The sequence below is a fragment of the Aedes aegypti genome, chromosome 3, assembly GCF_002204515.2.
Source record: "Aedes aegypti strain LVP_AGWG chromosome 3, AaegL5.0 Primary Assembly, whole genome shotgun sequence".
NCBI lineage: Eukaryota > Metazoa > Arthropoda > Insecta > Diptera > Culicidae > Aedes > Aedes aegypti.
In genome coordinates this window covers 80,396,354-80,418,392 of record NC_035109.1, presented here as the reverse complement: position 1 = coordinate 80,418,392, position 22,039 = coordinate 80,396,354, and the positions used below count along the sequence as shown (strand labels likewise).

General features: G+C 40.2%; 1 protein-coding gene across 2 annotated transcripts in view; it reads right to left on the bottom strand.

The window, feature by feature from the left end:
- The window catches only part of LOC5578019 (dual specificity mitogen-activated protein kinase kinase hemipterous), a 46,989-nt gene that overhangs the window by 3,551 nt on the left and 21,399 nt on the right, over positions 1-22,039 (bottom strand). Inside the window, exons 5-8 of one of the 2 annotated variants that reach the window (XM_021851955.1) lie at positions 6,185-6,921; positions 5,575-6,126; positions 4,483-4,804; positions 4,336-4,419 (exon numbers count right to left, since the gene is read on the bottom strand). In XM_021851955.1, coding sequence (XP_021707647.1) covers positions 4,336-4,419; positions 4,483-4,804; positions 5,575-6,126; positions 6,185-6,921 — 1,695 coding nt within the window. The remainder of the gene's footprint in view (positions 1-4,335; positions 4,420-4,482; positions 4,805-5,574; positions 6,127-6,184; positions 6,922-22,039) is intronic. The other variant, XM_021851956.1, reaches the window with a different exon arrangement.

The following is a 22,039-nucleotide window of genomic DNA, read 5'->3' as shown; positions in this document are numbered from 1 at the left end:
TTTTACCAGACTAACAAGAAATCATTACTTTGTGTGAGTAAACTGTGAAAATATGAGATAATTAGTCAAACAGATGAGCCAACTCATCCTCGCTCAACTGCTGAGTTGCGCATGAAAAATTTCAATAGTGAATTATGAGAATTCGAGTGTCTCACCACTCTGCAAATAATTAAACATGAGATGTAGCCTGACATGTCGATCTCGCAAGTAATTTTGGAATACCTTCGAAACCTGATAACCAAGATCGCTCTATCGCTTGTTTAAGTAGCAGATGAACAACAGACTTTTGAACTGTGAGCTTCTGCAGTTAGAAATCGATCAGATCAGATCATTGAAGGAGTTAGTTTGGTAGAATGCATGGTCGGACCTAACCTCGCCTAAGGCCAAACTAAGTGCATGATTGCAGGTAGAGATAGAGGTATTTTTTTTTAAGTTTTGCTATTTACGAACTAATCCAGCGATCACGTTCGATACGTAGGCTAGTCATATTAAATTCGTTCATCGTGCGCCAGAGTGTCGGACTCGGAACTTCCACTACGGACCAAATCCACCTTCGCCCACGAGCCATTCCCCCGGAACTGCATCTTGGCATTGTTTCATGGGGGAGGCTATTGTTCTAATCAGCACTGCTTCTTGCTTCACTTTCTGCGTATGACTCGCGTGCATCTTGTGCTCCTGTACTTCCCTTGCTCTTTTCAAGCTGCATTTGGGGCTGGTGTCACGGCAGAAAGCTAGCCTACTCCAGCGGAGAATTCCCGACATAGTTCCCGCTACACTGCTGCTGACCGCTGAAGTGCCGAGGTCAACCCAGAGATTCCAGTTGGAGGATGGCTTCCGGTTCACTGGTGCCCGACGACTCAAGCCAGTGACTCGCTACGGACTACTCAGAATAGTCCCCGACGGTGGATCTATGCTACTCCGACGGCGGAAGATCTCTTGAACCGATACTATGCCGAGGTCGATCCTGCGACTCCGGTGGAGGGAAACTTCCGATTCACAGGCGCCCGACAACCATTTGCCGGTGCAACTACGCGATTTACTAAGCTAGTCCCCGACAGTGGACTCAACCTACTGTGAAGCTGCCCGGGCAGATGCCGAGCTCGGTCCTGCGATTACGGTGGAGAGAAGCTTCTGGTTCACAAACGCCCCGACGACCATTTGCCGGTGCTGTTTCGCGATCTACTCAGCTAGTCCCCGGCGGAAGAACATAGCCTACTCCGACGCGATGTTGGACGGTCAAGTGCCAGGGTCGGTCCTGCAATTCCGGTTGAAGGGTGACTTCAGGTTTGCAGGTGCCTCGACGACTTATTACCGATACTGCGCTACGCCTGCTCTACTCGGTCTAGTCCCCGGCGGAGGTTCACATTCTTTATTGTGCACATTAACGACATTGCCGACGACGGATTTCATCTCGGCTCGCTCATGTACGAAGCGCGGATATTCGAAGACACTGACCTCAACATCGCAGCACCCGGTGCATAACAGCAACCTTGCGTGGCCAAACCAATTCATGTACTTCTTGAAGCAGCCATGACCAGACAAAAACTGCGTCATGTGGAAATTCACTTCCCCGTGTTTTCTGCTAACCCACTGCTGTTGCCATTTCCTTAGTTTCATCTCTTGCTCTTTTCCGAATTCCACACGTATCTTGGTCCCTGTAACAGTTGCTGTCCTCTTCGAGTTGAAGGCTAATAGAGATCAATCATGCAATCACCTAGACTGCCTCCGATGATATCATACGAAAGGCACTCGACACACGCATGGCCATCAGTCTGAACGTAGCGGTTTCTCTACGTCTGCACTGCTGTCACCCACACGGGACCCCCGTATCTCAGCATCAATGCTAACACGCTCGCCAGTAGTCACTTCTTACTGCTTCTGATCGCTGAAATATTGAGCATGATCCGGGATTGAGCTGATATCCCCTTCACGACCCGCGCATATGCATAATCGACATGACTGTTGAAGCTCAGCCGATTATCGATCATCAATCCCAGGTATCCTACTTATAACGAGTCGATACCTTTCCGAAAGCCGAACTGCATGTCGCACAAGCCGTTTTCTCTTTCCGTGTATTTCGTAAGCCTGTGTAAGAGTACTCGTTCCAGCACTTTGCAAACTGTGTCCAGTAAACATATCGGTCTATATGCTGAAGGATCACCAGGGGGCTTGCCTGGTTTTCGGCAGCAGCACCAGCTTATGACGCTTCAAAATGCCGGCGAATTTACCCTCATCGATACATTTTTAAAGCACGATTCTGAACATATCCGGTTTTTTTTTTGGATTGCTGGTTTAAGAACTACGTTGGTGATACCTTCCATGTTTTTCAAGGCTTTCGCCACCGCGATCAGCTCATCGTTCGTTACCTGGACTTCTTCTTCATCGTCATCCTGAGATCTGTACGGTGTGGACGGTCAGCTCGTCAGTTCGTGTCGCGGGAATAGTGCTTCAATGATAGTCTTCATCTTTTCCGGACACCTATCGTGTGGTGCAACTGGCCTCATTGCACATGACTTCGCCATTGCAACTCTGTAGGCATCACCCAACGGGTTTGAATTGGCTTTGCGACAGAGCTCCTTTTTGAGCCTGATTTCCCCGTTGAGAGCGATTTTGCTGCCTTGTACGCTGATCATCGATCTGCTCTTTCAGCGTCGTTGCGGGCTCTCTGCACCCTTCTCCTAGCCCGAAAGCAACTGGCACGCAGATCGGCAATCGTCAAGTTCCTCTAGTAGACTGGGCGGCGACTATGTCTCGGTTTACCCTCCCTCATTCGCAGTAAAGTGCTGAGCATTGCGCTTCAACAACCTCGACGCCTCAACGAACACCTCCTTTTCGAATTGCGACGTTTTCTACCTCCGATCCTTTGACTGAGTCGCACGGCGCTTATAATTGCCGTCCGCTACCAAAATTGTAGCGAATCGCTCGAAGGTCACTGTGGGTATATTTCTCACTAACTCGCCAGTTCAAACTTCCTGACAGCCCACGGCTACATAAGGTTACGTCAATAATTGGCGCTCGCCCATCCCGACGGTATGCGCTGGTGGTACCATCGTTGACAACACCTCCGTTAAGACTTGCTAAGGCCTCCAGTAAACTGCTCCTTCTTGAATTGGTGAAGCGACTGCACCATTATATGGCCCACGCGTTGCAATCGCCGGCTATGACGACTGGTCTACCATCTGTGAGCACTTCAGTCAGCTTGTCTCGTTGAACTGGTCAATCGAACACTGCGGGGTGCGTAGCAGCTACAGAAGAAGACGCCGTTAATTTTGGCTATAACAATCTGCACAATGTACTCTTGTACAAAGCAACTCTTACATCATAGACAAAACAAAGACCTCCATGTCCCTTGAAGTTGCCCAAAATTTTATGGCACATACGGTTATAGAGCAAAATCTAGAATGCCGTGAAAAGTGTACTGCGATCTGTCAAACTTGGGTACCTTTTGCAGTACCAAGGGACTAAATGCAGTACTAGAAGTGGTACCCAATCTCAGCTCGAGTGGGACGCACCTGCTTACATCTTCATCCGTAGCGATTGCATCCAAGTTCTTGCATTCAAGGACCACCTCCGGGCACACGGCTTTCACTTGTACCGTATCACCCATGGCTTTCTCGGTGAGCTCTTTGTAGGAAGAGCTACTGGCCATCGAGTCTCTTTTTAGCTTCAGGAACATATCTCCGGGTGCGCTTGACTTTCCGCACGTCTGCACCTAGCTGTTCGAGCTCCGGGTTTGTCCGCATTGCACGGAAAACCTTCTCGTATGAGTCATCGCTAGATTTGTCTATAAACCTGCTTTTTGTTTGCGTCTTTTAATTTGTTCTCTTGACAGTTTTCCATGTAGAGATAGAGGTATGTCTAGTGGCATTGGAGCTAAGGTAGTGTTTAATGGAAATGTATTTGAAGTTTTTTTGTTAGCAGGGTTTGGATAGAACTTCTGTGGCGTGTCTCATTTTAGTATTCGCATCATTTAAGGAATTAAAACTGTCCGCCATGAATCAAGTAAACAGCTTAGACACTGACGCATCTTCTTCCAGTAAGGCAAAATAGAGTTAAAGCACGACAACTGTAGATAAGATGTTCCGAAGTTTCGGGGTTTCATGCTACAGAAACGACAAATATCATTCTAAATCTATGCTCTATTATTAGTGTGGTATGTACGTACATCGATTACACCTTGTGATGATCACCCAATTGATCATCACCCTTTGTTGTTTGTGTTTGAAGTTATTGAATATTTTTTTATCCTAAAACACTTGTTACATGTAACAACAACATTTCCTGTGCTGTGAAAAGACATGTTGTGTATCTCATATCGAAAAGCATAATACTTACCGTTGATTGAGCAGTGGCGACCCCGTTTGTCCTAATTTTTCTAGCTTTCGATGCAACAGCAATGGCGACTGTCCTCTGTTATACCTATGGTTTAAAACAAGGTCAAACAAATTTCCCAAAATATGAACCAGCCATGACTAAACGAACCTTGGAGGTGGATCGGGACTCCGATGCCGTCGATCATTTCCCAACACGTGAGCCGCAGCTGATGGCGGTATCGCCGGCGGAATACCACTGGACGGCCCTACAAAAGGGTTCGTACTGGCCGGATAGTTGTTCATCGGAGCCACCAGGGAACCGTTTCCACCGGTGAAGGGATACTGCGGCGGCTGGTGTTGTTGCATCTGTAGCATATGGTTCTGCAGATGCTTGTCCTTTGGTCGTTTCTCGCCCGTTGACGAGGCTAGGTTCACCTTCACGAAGGAAGCGAACCGTCGTTTGGCAAGATCTGCAATTGAATTGAACCACCCTGCTTGTGTGAGGCGTGTTTACGGTAGGGGCCAAGAAAGTAGAGCACGAACGCAAGCGGTGTGCAAAAATTTGTGGACAATAGAAAAGGGAAGCAGGGAAACAAAATGATGATGGGGGGAAGGAAATGATATTGTCGGGTGATTGTTCAATTTACAGATAATGAAGGCAGTAATGCATAGAAAAAGAAACAAAAACGAAAAGAAAACACAATCAAGGTAATGCAAATGAATAAAGCCTTGTATGAAATAAGAATCGAACAGCACAAATTATGACAACCTTCAAGAATTGATGGGATTTCTTTCGACGATAATTTGTCATTAGTTTTCAACGGTTCCCGACTCTTTTTGCCATCTCTTTCAGACCAATGAAGCAACCAAAACGCTCTTTTCTTCTACTTTCCTACGTTTCGGTGCATATAGGTTGCGTTTTGTTGTTGTATGCGTTTTGCCGACATGCTGTCTATTGATTTTAACAATGGCCCTATTGATTTGAGAGTAGTGAGATGCCATTGTCAAAATCAACAGATGATATCATATCGAACGAGATACATAAACAAAAAACACACAACCTCTAAATCCCAGAAGGAAGGCTTCGATTCAACTTCACCTTGAAGAGCTGAAAACCGTTGAAAATTCCGTGACACAATTTGTGCATGTCTCCCTTCAGAAAATGAAAGAAAAATATGATCCGCATTATGCAAAACAAGACATAAATCCTCGATAGTATAGTGGTCATTATTCCCGCCCGACACTTCAACCGATCACCCACCTGTATCGTCTTTCATCATGTTGTCGCCATTGCTGATACCGCTGGGCATGCCCAATCCCGCACTGCCATACTCCGGTAACGTTTGTCGCCCATACAACTGATGGTTCTGGTAGAAACCTGCTTCCGGGAAGCCACCATCGCTACCAGGGATCCCAACTCCACTAGTACCCGCATTACCCCGTTGACTAGAACTGGCACTTCCATTGTTTTGACTCTTAGATCGACTAAAGGTGTTGAAGAAGCCGCTCGTTTTTGGCTTACTAGGACTACTACTGCTGTTACTGCCGGCATTATTGAGCTGTTGGTACTGGTAAGTTGGTATATTGCTCGCCTCATGTGGCAAGACCGGAGGATAGCCCATATAGCTTCCACCGGCAAAAGCTGGATTCGCCGCGTGATGTACCGTTCGATGCGATGGCAGGGGACTGTATTTAATTGGGATTCCACTCGGCTGTTGCGGCTGATAGAACGGGTTTGTCGACAGTTGCTGCTCCAATTGCTGCTGTTTACTTTCTCTCAGCTGGTTCTGCTGGTGGTAGAACCGTTGAAGAACTAGAAAAGGAACATAATTAAAATTAGTACTTGGACGTTTTATCCGAAAAGCACTCACCTATAGGACTAGTGTTTCCCTGCAGTTGCTTGTACTGCTGTTCGTCGTTCAGGTCGATCATCTTCCGGTTAAGGAGAAGCGGTGACGATGGATTGCTGAAACCGGGCCTGTTCCCATTTAGCATCGCCATTCCACCACCGCCACCATCCTCGCCCGGAAGCGGTGGTTTGTACGACTTCTGTTCGGATTTGCGGTGTGAAAACGGAGACGTTGTCAGGTTACGGAATATACTTTGACCTAGGCTGCTGAGTGTCGATTCCTTTTTTGGGCTGCCGTAAGCGTGAAGTGGATTTTGGGCTGCGTTGGCGATCGGATCTGTCGCTGCTACTCTCCGCGGTAGAAATGGCGAATGTTTGTACTTTCGGTTCACTTCCGGACCAGTGTGGTGGCTGTTGCTGCTGCTGCTATTGGTACTAGTGCTAAATATCGCATTTGGCTGTTGCAATTTAAGATAATTTGCCTGAGGTGTTTGCATTTGCTGTTGCTGTGGTTGTGCGGGCGAGGGAGATCGTATATCGATAGATGATGCAGTGGAAGACGAGGTAGCTTGTGACGGCGCTAAACTAATGCTGCTAAGTTTCACCTGTAACGTTTGCTGCTGGGCATCGATATTGTTTTGCGGTTGCGTTTGTAGATTGCTGGACTTTATCGGTATTGACGAAGCTATTGCTGATTGCTTTTGTTGGTTGGACTGTGCCTGGACCGCTTCCGTCAGGCTTTCGTAGGGGGTCGGGACTCTGCAATGATCACACACATCGAGTATGAGTTTATTTGCGCTAGCTTTGAATTCGTACACAAGCAATACAATTGCATTTTAATGTTAGTGGCATGCAACACATTCACAAAAAAAACGAGACTACTGTTATGATGTTAATGCAAACAATTATATTAATTTGAAGAAGAAAAGTTGAAAAGTATACTTACTGATTAGAACTTAAAATACTAAACAAATAGTTACCTACAAATAAACGAAAAAAATCAAAAGTACTATTGTGCTCTCGGTGGGTAGTTGTTCAATGGAAATCGAACAGATAAGGCAGAAATGAAGCAGAAAGTATAGTAGATTGAAGATTGAAGTAAAGAAACTATTTTTAACAAGACACTGTAAAATTCAGAAACATTCACGTCAATAATAATTTATAATTCATAGTCGATTCCTTATATAAGTTCACAAACGATTCTAGATGACGTATAGTTAACTATTTACTTCACGAAGAGATCATGAAGATATTGGGAAAACGATAAGAATGCAGGAGATGCGATATCAGTGATCATTGGGGTAGCTATAATCATTCTATCATATATATAAAATCCCAGAGTTGTCTGTCTGTCAGTAACGCTTTGAAATGTTTCGTCGAAATGTTTCACTGAGCGCTACAACAGCAACTTAAGAGCCACTACAAGAGAATTTGTTTGCTAGAACATTACAATTACATTGTGGAGCACTACAACAGCTGTTTGACAGATTATTCTAGAGTTTTCTGGAACGTTGTTCTCACCAATACGTAAAATATTCTCGAAGTATTGATCATTGTCTATTTGCTTGCTTTCGGGTTGAAAATGTGATTCAGAAAGGACTTCGACATTTCCTACTGTGGTTCAAAAACGGATTCGACGTATGGAAGAGCAAAATAAACATAAATGAGATGTATGTGCGACAAACATTCGAGTGTTTTGTTTTATAATTTAAAGTGAAATCTTCATGAGTTGATGTTCCATGACTCAATATCATCTCATAGATACATACTATAACAAAATTTTATGGTTTCTATGAGGCACTTTGACAGTTCTTCTATGGAGATGACAGGATCAATTGGCATCAGTCCTCCACCGATGTAAGCAAATACATAGAAGGCCTGTCATATAAAAAGGTCCATTTCCATGAATAACAACTGTGTTTTTGAAAGGTTAGAATACATTATGGAAAACAACAACAACTATTTAGCAGAATGTTTGAGAATTTTCGGTAGGATTCGTCTGTCTGATTCATGGAATCTTCTGGAACTTTTGAAATGTTTCACAACAGAAGAAACACTACAAAAGCATTTAAGGCTGTAATTATTTTTATATCAAAACATTACAATAGCATGAAGGCCACGTGATCGATGGAGTATGGTCAGAGCATAAACATAGGCGTCAAGTTAATGAAATTGAAACTATTATCCTCTACTTCTGACATTACAACTCCACTGGGATAGATTCTGCTTCTCAGATTATTATTTATGCACTACTTCCATGGTTATCAACATAGAAATTTCTTTGCCCATGTGGTAATTTTCTATTACATTATCAATAGTTGAAGGATTATACATAGCTTTTCGCTTAAAAATTTCGTTGGAACGTGGCTAGCCACGATGGGTAAGCTAGTATCTCTATATTTCGATATAAAATGTCGAGTTGTGAAACTCGAACGCAGCGTTAGCAAGCTTTAATTCACACAATCCGCTGCAACAAATTGCCAAAATGTCAAATTAATATCTTGTTCAACTCGTTATGACAAATGACCTTATGCTGAACTACAGGTCAATCATTCAATCATCCTAATGTTGTTTAAGAACGTAAGAAAACTTTTGTCTCCCAACTATATAACCAAACAAGAGTTTATTGAAGGCAGGGTGTCCATTCAAAATCAGTTTTCCAATTCCCGGATTTTTCCCGGGTGTCCTTTTTTATATACGATATGGACAAATATGAAAGACATGATCTAATTTATTTATGAATTGATTATAATACAATTAAAAAAAAGGTTTACATTTTAAAAGGGTTATGGACAAAAAGATTTAAAATATTTCTGCACATCTTCATCGATCCTCTCTTCCGCAAATAACTTTGCTAAAATAAATTTCTTATTAATGAAGAAGATAAAGTGATTCTTCATCCTACGACAACAGAATCAGTTTTCTGCAATAACGCAAAGGAAACAACGATGAAGAGAAATCGATGAATGCAGATAGGCCCATATGAAAAAACAATGCTTATTTGCTGAAATATCTAAAACACCGTTACCCCCTGGAATTCGTAGGAAGTTCAGAGAAATTATAGAATAATATAAATCTCGCGCAACGTTCCTAAAGGACCTATCTAACATTGAGAGGCTCTCTTTGGTTACTTTCTCTTTCATTAATAACTGAGTCACATTAGCCTCTTCTGTTGCGTTTTATGTATGAAACGCTATTCAAGGAAATTGACTTTCGATCTATAGTGGAAAGCTTCCCAAAATCTTTAGTATTCCACTGTTATAATCGAAAGAGAACGAGAGAGGAGAGAATCTCTCATTTGTACATAGGTCTTTTAGTAATGTTCCGCGAGAAATGCCTGCTTTGTGCATCTAAACTTCCACAAAAGGGCAAAGTTCAATAGCCAACCTATTACCTTCTAAGAATGCCTTAAGAATTATGCGTTAGACATGGCTTATGCCTGATTTATGGAGAAATGATTGATCTGTGATGAATCTCATGTTGGATCCAAGAAAAGATCTTTTAACGGAAACAATACAGTAGAAGCTCGTTATAACGACAACTTTTATAACGACAAAAGCTCTCTATAGCGACATTTTTCGATCCCATGAAAAATATGTTAGTGTTATATCTATTCTCTATAACGACTTTTCTCTATTGCGACGGTTCCTTGCAATGTCGTTATGACGCGCTTCGACTGTATTTCCAAATACATGTTATTGTTCTCCTATGAAGCTGGCTAAAACTTCCAAGATAAATCCAAGATTGCATCTTCCAAGTAATCTTCAAAAGATTTAATGAACATATTAATAATCTAATCAAATACTTTACAAAAATCTTACCAAGAATATCTAAAGGACCTCTTTATTTATTTATTCATCAAAGAACCATGACATTTGTTTTGGATCATTGAAAGAATTCGCTGTCAATCTGCAGAAATCTATACAAAATCTCGTCAGAGGCCTTATAACAACCGTCTAGGCCAGTGGTTCCCAACCTTTTTGCAGCTGTGGCCCCTTTCAAGTTTTACAAATATCCCGCGGACCGCTGCGTACAAAAATTGTAGAAATCTTTTTTTGTTAAATAAATAAGATTTGATTGGTTTTTAGTATAAGGTGACTTAAATGCAGATCAGAAAAAGGATCAGATTCAATTAACTACAATTACAAAAACATATTCTTTCTCTTTTTTCCCACATCTAAATAGTTCTCACAAAGGATTTGTCTATGATCAATGACATTGAAAAAAAAAACTGTCAATGAACCAGTGCTAAAGGTGGTGAACATGTCTGCTGAACCAGAACAAAAACAAGCAAAATACTCGCTAGTATAAGAGTGCTGTAATCTGTCGATGATAAATCTTTTCGTGTATGTATTCGGAGCTGTTCGAAGTCAATTGGGCTTTTGGTAGAAAAGGCCTCTGAGTTTTCTTGACTTCAAGGGATTTTTATTACAAACTTTTAGTTTACTATCGATTTGATGGATGAACACTTGATTTGTCTGTCAAAACCATAATAAATCTCTCCTTGTTTAGTTGCTCGCGAGTAAATGTTCACGAACATTTTAATATTTGTTCTTGTATGTTCTCCCGTGCAGGCGGGTGCAAACCTACTCTCATCAAGTTTGTTCACGAGTCTGTCGTGTTTGTTTTGCGTTGGTTTACACGCGTAAGATGCTTCGTGATTTCCACCTTGGCAAGGAACCTAATTAGCGGTTTAAGGAAATCCTTCGAAAAAAAAATACATTTATCAATAGATATCCTTGACAGGGTCTCACACAGATCACGTCTGCGTTCCATATAATATCATCTATAGTCTTCTATATGGATCTACAGTGAAAATAATAAGGAACTAGTATCTAAGAAACATCTCTAAAGAATATTGCTCAAATTCTACAAAATTCTTGCAGTATAAGCCCTTGCGAAAACTCCAACAAATAATCTCACGATGAATATGATAGCCAGCGATTAGCGTTAAAGATTTCTCCAAAAATCGTCCTGAAAGGTTCCCGTAAAAATATATTTGCCAGGCAATTTTTGGAAGATATTGTAAGGAATATAGCAAGCATCAACTTTGGCGGCTTCTGTGAATATTTCAAGACACTTTCTAATAGGTTCCTAGCCCATTGTATACCGTGGGATGAATTTCACCTGGAACTGTCAGAAAAGCTAGTCAGATAACCTTCAAGAATTTTCCCAAGAAGTACTGCTGCAGGAATATGTTAAAATCTCACAAGGAATCAAATAGAAATCCAGTTGACTGTATGCGAGTTGCGCCAAGGATTTGGGTACAATAAGTAAAAATCCACCGAGGAAAATCAAAAAAATGTCAGTAATTTTCTGCGCATTCCTGAAGAGAATATCTTAGTGTTAATCTATCTATATAAATAAAAATGGAATAATGTTTGTATGTCACGAAATTGCTTATGAACGGGTGGACGGATCGGGATGATTCTTTGTCCGCTTTGCTCGTCAAGGGTTCCGATGTGTTTGTCTGTATAAAAATCCCATGATAATCACCAGGAAAATTGAAAAAACGAGAGTGAACAGAACTGTTATTTTGTATGGGACGATTCATAGCATTTTTCAACAGCCTACTTGATGGCAAGACGAAGTTTGCCGGGACCACTAGTTTTCAATAAAACAATTTTAAATCATATAAATTCGTTTGTTTTTTTTTCTTAAATTCACAATGAATCAATATGATTTTTCTCAGGAAACTGCAAATTAAAAAATATGTATCAGCATTTATGCTATTTGAATGAACATTTACTATGTGGTTTGTGATTGAAATTTTGAGTAAAAAGAGTTCCTGTGAGAAAAACATTGAACGGATAATATTAAAAAATATATTTTTATCCAAATGTCAGAGGGACATTAACTTCTAAGAATTTGAAGCAAAATCAGCCCAGGACCTTTTCTAGAATCTACAGAAAATCTTATTAGCAATCTACTAATAATCATTTCAGTGATCTCTCAGAAAGAATATTTAAATACTGGTCGAATATCGGTTCGATTTTCGTTAGGATTCCGATTCCAGCAAAGATTTCATATGCCATGATTTCAAATGGAAATCGAACAAGCATCTCGCCAAGAACATTGTCAGAAATCCTTAAGTACCCCTCTAGAAATGTTTCAAAGATCCGAATCGTTAAGTATCTCTCTATCACCTCACCAATAAATAATCATAATGCGAAGTACGAAATACAGACGGTGGTGCACCCCTTGTTAAAAATTCTAGTTTTACCCCTAGTTTTAAAATTTAAATAAACCGGTAGTCTTATGTTTTGTTTTCCCGGGGTGTTCACCAAATTCCCGGGTATTTCCCGTATTTTTCCCGGTTATTTGTAATTCCCGGGTTTTTCCCGGTTTTCCCGGATTTCCCGGATGGATGGACACCCTGTGAAGGTGAAGATTTTTGACCATTGACCATTTAACTGTTTTAATAATGATCCAATATCGTCTCATATTATCGAAAGCAAATCCACGCTTCACATACAACTTTTTAAAATTCGATATATTTTCGAACGAGTAATATCGAGACACAGTTCTTTCTTAATCTGGTTCAAGGTCTTTAGGGATACACTTGTTGTCATGATCATTGTCCATTTTGAATAATGGAGCTTGCTCCATGTTGAGCTGGTTTTTTTAAATAAACAAGCTTACAAAACTATTCAGACAATGCTCAATTTCGAGAAAATTTAGGCTCTCACGAATACTAAAATTTTCTTTTTCTCAACTTCCAACTATAAACATCTATACGATATTGTTTATGACTTAAAACTTGCAAGTCACAACACGTAGATCACTAAGAGAAATCTGAGCACTGAAGTAAAATTTATCTATTTATTAGGCTCTATGTATGACTAAGCTACTACATAATTTTATTCATTAACATGATGAACACACATAAAACTGAAATGAAAACTAGCTTCTTGTTTCAGAACTAATAACTATAGATCCATAGATGTGAAGTTCACAAGCCCAGTCATTATGGTTGTACAGCGTGAAATGAACCATTGCACTCTAAGAAAAATACATACAACTTATGGGCCGCGTTCAAACAGGAGATAGCGACGAGTAAATCGAACTGCTACAAGGCGTTGTACCGGGAAGCTGACGCAAACCCCAGGGGTAACGCATATCGAGTAGGATTAAGGGCCCAGTAACACCAGCTGAAATGTACCCCGACAAACTGAAGTTGCTAGTGGACGGTCTCTTTTCTACGCATGCCTCACCTCATGGCCGCCCATCCAGTACGATGACGTTGATGAAGAAAATGCCGATATCCAAGTTTCTAACGCCGAGCTGATAACGTTTGCGAAGGGATTGAAGCTGAACAAAGGTTCAGCAATCTTGGCGTTCCAAGATATATTTAGGACAGCGTTGCAGAAGTTTCTAGCGGAAGGCTGCTTCTCAGACAGATGAAAGGAGCAAAAGCTGGTATTGCTGCCAAAACCGGGAAAGCCACTAGGAGATCCTGATTCATATAGACCAATATGCTTGCTGAATACTCTTGGTAAACTTCTGTCATCCTTGGCAGGATGATTATCTAAACAGAAGACGAGACCGGATTGTCAAAAGGATAGTTCGGATTCCGTAAAAAGACTTTGATGGTGGATGCTATTCGGACAGTCATCGCGTGCGCGGAGAAACCGTCCGAGCAGAAGAGGAGAGACAATTGATACTGTGCAGTGGTAACGATCGGGTCGGGTTCGTATTTTTTGCGATAACTGACATCGTTCTTGCAATAACTGACGAGACTGCGGAGGATGTGGAGATGCTGACGGCGGAACCGCTAGACATCATTGCATCGTTGATGACTGGAGTCAAGCTGCAGATGGCCCATCACAAAACGGAGGTGGTGCTGGTCAGCAACCAGGTCCGTCCCATTCGGGCTCAGATTGGGTATAACTTCTAGTACAGTGGGATTCCGTTTTTGGCATGCTCCGTTTTTGGCATGCTCCGATTTTGGCACCCCCCGATTTTGGCAACAAAATGGATCCGTTTTTGGCAACATTTTTCAATACCAATAAAATTTGTATTTTTTTGTAAATATTATCGTGTCTTTTGCTTTAGTCATTTGAACAGCATGTCACCTCCACACTGATTACATTCCAGAGCTCCATTTTCGTCGATATTTCCCCAAATCACACCAACTACTAAGGACTCGCGTACGCGCTTATTTACTTCAGAATGGTCATTGGTCATACATTGACAACGTTTCATGAGGCCAATAATCTCTACCAGTATCTCAACTAAAGACTCTTTTCTTAGGCATTCATATTGAGTGTCCAGCCCATTTGAGTCTGCCAGTAGGTGATACAATAAAAAACACTTTTCTTCAGATTTGGAACAAAGCACCAGCACCGACATAAGAGCATAATCTATGACTCACACAGAGTTACAATCATAAATCTTGTCTCATCTTTTTGGCTCAATGTCTTTATAATTATGGATTTACAAACATAGCGCATGTAAAAACACACCGCAATAATATATACAAATATGTACAGCAAAATGTCGTGCATCGTAACTTTTAATAAATTTCATTAAATAACATGACAAATGCGAATACAGTCTAAACTACAATTTATTCTCAATAATATCATTGAAGCGTGCGATAAATACGACTGAGAGTGTTTTAACTATTTGTCTGTGGTATTGGTGTGTATATTGATCTCTCTGCGTCAACTATTTAAAGCTACGTTTCCTTTTTTCTATAGACTCTGTAAGGCGTTAGATTTGTTAAGAGACGATCCAGAATTCTGTAATCAAGCATACGTGTCTTAACATCATCAAAATGTTCCTTACGAGCTGAGTCTAAGAGATTCTTAACTGTACCCTGGAGAATCCTTAAGGGTTTCTTGGTTCTTGTGGGACTTTCCAGAAATTTTAACGAATTCATGAGGATATCTGCAGATTCCAAGTGGACACTGAGCACTTCTCTAGGGATCCTTAGAGTGTATAAATGGTTATGGAGAATTATGTCTAAAATCTGGTAATTCCTAATAAACACTAGGGCGTCCTGTAAATTTTAAGCGGGATAATGTGAATTTCTAGTGGTATTTTTAATATTTCCGGCGAAAGCTTTAGGGTTTTGAAAAGGTTCCCAGAGGAATTTGAGGTGTGCTAGTGGTAGCCTAATAATAACAAACTTACAATATTTTTTTTTCATCGGAGACATGAGAATTTTCAGCAACATCGCAGCGGAATTCTAAGATATTAACTCCTAGCAAAATCCTTAGCAAGATCCTGAGAACTCTATGCAAGATCCTGCGGATGCTTGGCAAGATGCTTCAGAGCTCAAGCATTTTTCTGTATATTTCTTATGAGAACCTGAAGATTCCTATAAGGTTCTTGAGGTTTCATAACAGGATCCTGTAAATTTCAGTTGATTTCATAAGATAAGTGTAAAACATATATCAAGCTCAATGTAAAATTATTTCAAGTAAAAATTAAATTCTACAGAATTACAAGTCACATTTATGCATCATCTCATCTTTATGTTTGCCCTTTTGATTGCAGTCAACCGTTCATTATAAAATGCTTTACTTTATCAGAAACATTAATTGAAAAAGCAATTCTAAACTTACCGAATTTTTCAAATTTTACGCTTAAGTCCAAAAGTTAAACTGATTTTAAATGTTCATTCAATTAAAAAAAAAGCTAATGCCGTTTTGCAATACCCAGCGCTTTTGATTTGGAAATACGTCGTGTTCGTGTTCTTTCATAGTTTTAAGAAAATGTCTAGTTCTTGAATAAAGGTCACTTATGCGATTATTGGTTTTACAACGCCCTTTTATACAGAAATTAAATAAAGCTTCTAAATATAATTGAAGACGTTGAGGTGTAAAAACGCAACTAGAAAAACGTTTGCCAGATTTAACATTACGGGGCTATAGATTCATAGCATAGTATAACCCTTCGCACGGTGTGCCAGAAACCGTTATTAACAGAAAAAAATGTCCATAAATTCGGCACCCACCATTCGAAAGATATAGTATTCAAGCATCTTCTCCGTGAATTTGAAAATATTCTAACGAGGGAATCGAAAGTTATAGTGATTTTAAGGTTTTAAGCTATTTTGCATGGGATATTCACATGTTTATAAATATTGCTCAACGGTGCATCATTATTTACTTGTAAAAAAGCCAAGTAACCATCAGCTTTGCATTGAGCATTCAAAACATGTGATATCCAAGCATCTTCCCTGTAAATTTTAAATCATTACGTCGAGAAAATCAGAAGTTTTAGTGATTTGTATATTTACCATTATTTCTATGAAGTCTAAATTAGAGCTTTTTTATGGCTTTTTTTATATTAGTGCACAGAATTTACAAATAAAAATGTCCATATGACTGACACTCGGCATTCACAAGATGATTATTCAAGCATCTTTGCAGTTAGTTTGAGAATACTTTATCTAGAGACAACACAACTAAAGTACTTTGAAGTTTTGAACCTATAATAGAGTAAATTTTGAGTATTAAATTACCAAGTTCAATGTTTTTACCACTACTAATTGCAACAAATTCTTATCAATATGTTGATCAATGTGATTTAATAGCGTGATTGACCGCCTACTGTTGCTTCTCCGTTATTACAAGAGCAACTATACATGCACAAGGAACCAACGGATGTTACTTAGGGTTAGTCGCAGCACTCTCAGTGTGTAAGTAATGGAATTCTCATTCCTTGTACTAAGCAATACCGCGTCCTGCTGTGTCCTAATACATGAAAATTGGGGTTATGGAATAAATATTTACGTGATACTATCTTTGAGGAAGCCGTTGGAATCCTCTGCACTTCCACGAGAAGTCAATGGGAGTTTGGAAAATTGGAAGTGGTTATATTACAGATTCGTCTTGGTAAACAAAACGCCTAATTACAATAGTCCTAGGAATGATCACATCATTTTCACTGGTTATTCCCCGTTATACCTCTCCTAAAACATAATGAAGTCATCAACATAATAAATATAATAAAATAAAAAGTAATCCTTTTATATGAACAAAACATGACTGAATCAATATGACGATACCTTTGATGACGAACTATTCAAAGATTTCGCATGATGCAAATCATGCAGCATCAATCCAAAAAGTAATCTATCAGTATCTAAAGGAAAAGCCGACGCTCATAGTATCCAATAATTCTAGGAATTAAACAAAATAGAAGGCATCAATTTACATATTTTGCAAAACATGAAACAAGGTTAATTTCTACAATAAACTCCTACTAACTATTATTTGAACAAACACATAAATAAACGTATCCCCTTCGCTGTCATGAATAAAATGTGAACCATCATATTTAACTTATTTAAAACACTAGCATAAAATGATCTCACTAGTTGATAATCCAACCTCGACTGAGCAACATGTTGCCACTTTCAAATTGTCCAGGTTCACCAATATGCTTATTTGGGCCATAACGAAACACTGCCCCGCAAAACGCGCAGAAATGAAACAAAATTCATAAAAACGAACCCATTTTCTTGTGATTTAATAAAACACTGCATTTCTTCAATGTAAGATATAAGTTGAATGCAAATCTGTTAAGTTAATTTGTGTTGAAATCATTAAATGCGTGTTGCGAACACTATTTCAGACGATTGAAAAAAAATCTTAATGACTCCAAAACTTCAAAGTACTCTAATTATGTTGTCTTTTGCTAAAATAATCTCAAACTAACTGCGAAGATAATTGACTACCATATCTTTTGAATGCCGAGGGTCAGTCTTATAGACATTTTTATTTTTAGATTAGGTACACTTTCATAACAAAGGCGTATAAATCAGCCCTAATTTAAACTTCATAGAAATAATGGTAAATATACAAATCACTATAACTTCTGATTTTCTTGACGTAATGATTTAAAATTTACAGGAAAGATGCTTGGATATCACATGTTTTGAATGCTTAATGCAAAGCTGATGGTTACTTGGCTTTTTTACAAGTTAATAATGATGCACCGTTGAGCAATATTTATAAGCATGTGAATATCCCATGCAAAATAGCTTAAAATCTTCAAATCACTATAACTTTCGATTCCCTCGTTAGAATATTTTCAAATTCACGGAGAAAATGCTTGAATACTATATCTTTCGAATGGTGGGTGCCGAACTCATGGACATTTTTTTCTGTTAATAACGGTTTCTGGCACACCGTGCTTCGGAAAAATACTTCGAAGTGAACCTTTTCGAAGTCTCAAAGCCTTATGATTCCATAAATATGATGTATTAACATTTTAATGATGTTTTGAAAACCAATAATTGAAAAATAAAATTTGAAATATGGGTTCCGATTTTGGCACGGTTCCGTTTTTGGCAACTGAAAATTTAAACTTTGTTGCCAAAAACGGAATCCCACTGTACTGCATTTGGTCCCTCGGTAGCAGGGCTGGGAATGGTAATAGTAGTAGGCTTGAATTTCGCGAAAATCACGTGGCTCTCTCACTACAGTAGTTTTAAATCGTGAATCTCATCAAGTAGCCTATGTTGGGTACATGCATTTCTCTAAATCAGTAGTGTCATTGAAATGCGGGAAATGCAACAGGAAATAAAACATGTTTCTACAGTAGTTATGGGTTGCCCATAGCAACAAGTGTTTTGCTATTTTTAAGGCATTTTGCCTACAGCAGCGATAGCAGTGAGTTTCACTGGCTTTGCTAACTGTGATTTGTTACGCTTGCCTACTATGTAGTGTGAATCTCATAACTTTTCCCAACCCTGCTCGGTAGTACAAAAGGTACCCAAGTTTGACAGATCGCAGTACACTTTTCACGGCATTCTAGATTACCTTATGAGCCATAAAATTTTGGGCAACTGCAAGGGGCATGGAGGTCTTTAATGTGTCTTTGCAGCAACTGCAAGGCGGTTCAGCAGTTCGAGATCATCGAAGTGCTCTCTGAAGCACCTTGGAGTAATGGTCGACGACAGACTGAACTTCAACAGCCACGTAGACTATGCCTGTGAAAAGGCAGCGAAAGCAGCTAACACTGTAGCTAGGATCATGCCCAACATTGTAGGACCAAGAAGCAGTACGAGGCGTCTTCTGGCGACCGTTTCATCGTCAATAAAAATACGGAGACCCGGCTTGGGCTGCAGCGTTGACAACCAAACGCAATCAAGAGAAGCTGGCTGTTACGTTCCGGCTCATGACTATACGGGTGGCGAGTGCCTACCGCACTATATCTTCGGAGGCACTGTGCGTTATCGTCGGAATCATCCTCATCTGCGTTACTCTGGCTGAGGACACAAGTAATGTGAGGAATGCCGTCAGATTGGATATAATGTCCAAGTGGCAGCAGGAGTAGAATAACTCGGAGAATGGAAAGTGGACCCACAGTCCCATTCCTAACGTGTCGATGTGGACGAGCAGAAAACATGGAGAAGTTAACTTCTTCCTGACCCATTTTTTTTCAGACCATGAATGCTTCCGAAAATATCTGCACAGATTTCGACACGCGGAGTCTCCATATTGTCCGGCTATAGAGGAGACACCGGAGCATGTTATATTCTACTGCCCTCGATTCAGGGATATAGGAAGCGAGATGATGTAAGAAACCGCAATCGTCCTAAATCCGGACAACATGTGCAGAACATGTGCCAGCATGGAAGCACTTGGAATGTCGTGAACAGTGAGATAACGCAGATTATGTCGTCGCTGCAAAGGAGATGGCGTGAAGAGCGGATAACCGCGATCGAAGTAGGATAGATCCTCCGACGGGGACTAGATTGAGTAGAGCAGGCGTAGCGTAGTATCGGTAACAAGTCGTCTGGGCGCCTGCAAACCGGAAGTCATCCTCCAAACGGAGTTCACCGCCGGGGACTAGTCGAGTAGATCGCGTTGTTGCACCGAAAAATGATCAAATGAAAAATGAACCGGAAGTTTCCCTTCACCGGAATCGCAGGACCGACATCAGCATCAGCCCAGAGCATCGGTTCGGGAAAATTTTACGTGCCATTATCCAACCGGAATCGCTGGACCGACCTCGGCATCCAACTGGTCAACCAAAACAGCAGCGGATAACGAGTCGTCGTAGAGTGCACATGGGCGTCCAGTAGAAGTTCAACAGAGCTCTGACGTGAGGCCAGCCCAAGAGTAGAATGCGTCATCGCACAGAAAGCTGTGCAAAGCCCCGGCGAGAGTTTTAACCGTCTATTGGGCAAAACGAGTAGTAGCAGAGACACCGTAAAAATGTCGTAGTGAGCAGCGTTTTTGACGACATTAAACTCCAACAGCAAACTAGCAGAACAGCTAGAGGCTGAGACTGACGAAGTTTATAAGCACAGCCCTCCCCCGATGAAGTTGAGTGATGCAGTTCCGGTTCTGGTTGCGACTGAGTGTCTTGAAAATAGAAACTTTAGACACCAGTTGCCTGAAGAAAGAGATCAAACAGAAACTAAAATAACCAGACTTCAAGAATCCAACCTGAATTTTTCTATGGATTACTCCAGAAATTACCTCAGAGAAGACTTATTTACCTCAAAATTCCACACAAACATACTCCAAAGATGTTTCTTTTAGTGTATTATGAATTAATTATTGAACGAAATTGTTAATCGAATTTCGAGATGATAGGGTAATCAATATATTTTGGACCCCCTGAGCCATTTTCCTGCAAACTTTCCAGTTTGAATCGAAAGACCAATACAATCCGCATGCCATTTGGAAAGATAGGACTATTCCGCACTTGCATCAAGCGTTTGTGCATGGAAAATGTGTTTATTTTATCTGAAATTAATTTAATTAAATCGGTTCATCCATGCAACCGTTACAACACGTTACAGAAAGAAATTGAAGACCTCAGAAATTTTTCAAATGTAAACAAAAACTTTTTTCTAATTTCTGAACTAAAAGCGTAGAATTTATTCGCTTTTCCATTGTCAATCGATTGATTAGACTATGGGCAAGCATATTATACAACCAGTGCCGTGGACTTTGTCGCCAAACGATAAAAAAATGCCGGGGGTCCAAAATATATACTTTGAGGGTCCAAAATGTATTGGTGTGTCCAAAATAATGAATACCAGTGCATCACAACTCACAACTCTTTTGGATCCTACATGACCGTATGGGCATTTTTATCTCGTAGAGGAAGTTTTTCTCTACATTTTGGTATGTTCTTTGACTTGGTTACGCTGTGCAATTGATTAATTGGGACAAAAATGTAAAATCACTTCCTTAGGGGGTACAAAATACGACCGTTACCCTATCCTGCAGATTTTTCTGAAAGAAAGAAGGGCTTCTATATAATCTTTTGAAGATCTTCCTCTAGGCATCCTTGGGAGAATCCCTGAAATAATTTCTGGAAGAATTTATGTAGGAGTTGCAAGAATTTCTGGACATATTCCAAGAACAATCTCTGAAAAAATCATTAGAAATATTACTGAAGCTTTTCCTCGAATAGTATCAGCAAATATTTCCGAGGAACTTGTGTAATAGTGGCGTAAAAGTCGTAAGAGCTGAAATAGTAATTTTAGAGACCTCCCAATTAAAATAAGAGACATTTTAAAGACTTGCTTTGAAATAGTGATCAAGCCCCTAAAAAGACCCCTGCCACCAGTCCTGAATACCCAATAAAGGGAAGTAATTCCTACAATTTTATCACAGTCCTAATCAGCCCTAGCGGTAATCGCGCAGCTGTTCAGGAAAACCATGCTGTGAGGATCGTGGGTTCGAGTCCGAAAGATCGAAGTTTAGATTAATGGATCTGTCTTTACGTGCCAAACATCCAATGTTTTGGAAAACTCTTGAACAGTATTATTCGTGCAAAATGCACATTGCATTAGTGTGAAGCTAATGTTAATAAGTTAGTGCTGAAATGTTTAAATCAAAGCAAATAAGTGGGCTAGGGAGCAACTGAATGTCGGAACAACTTTCTCGCAGCATTC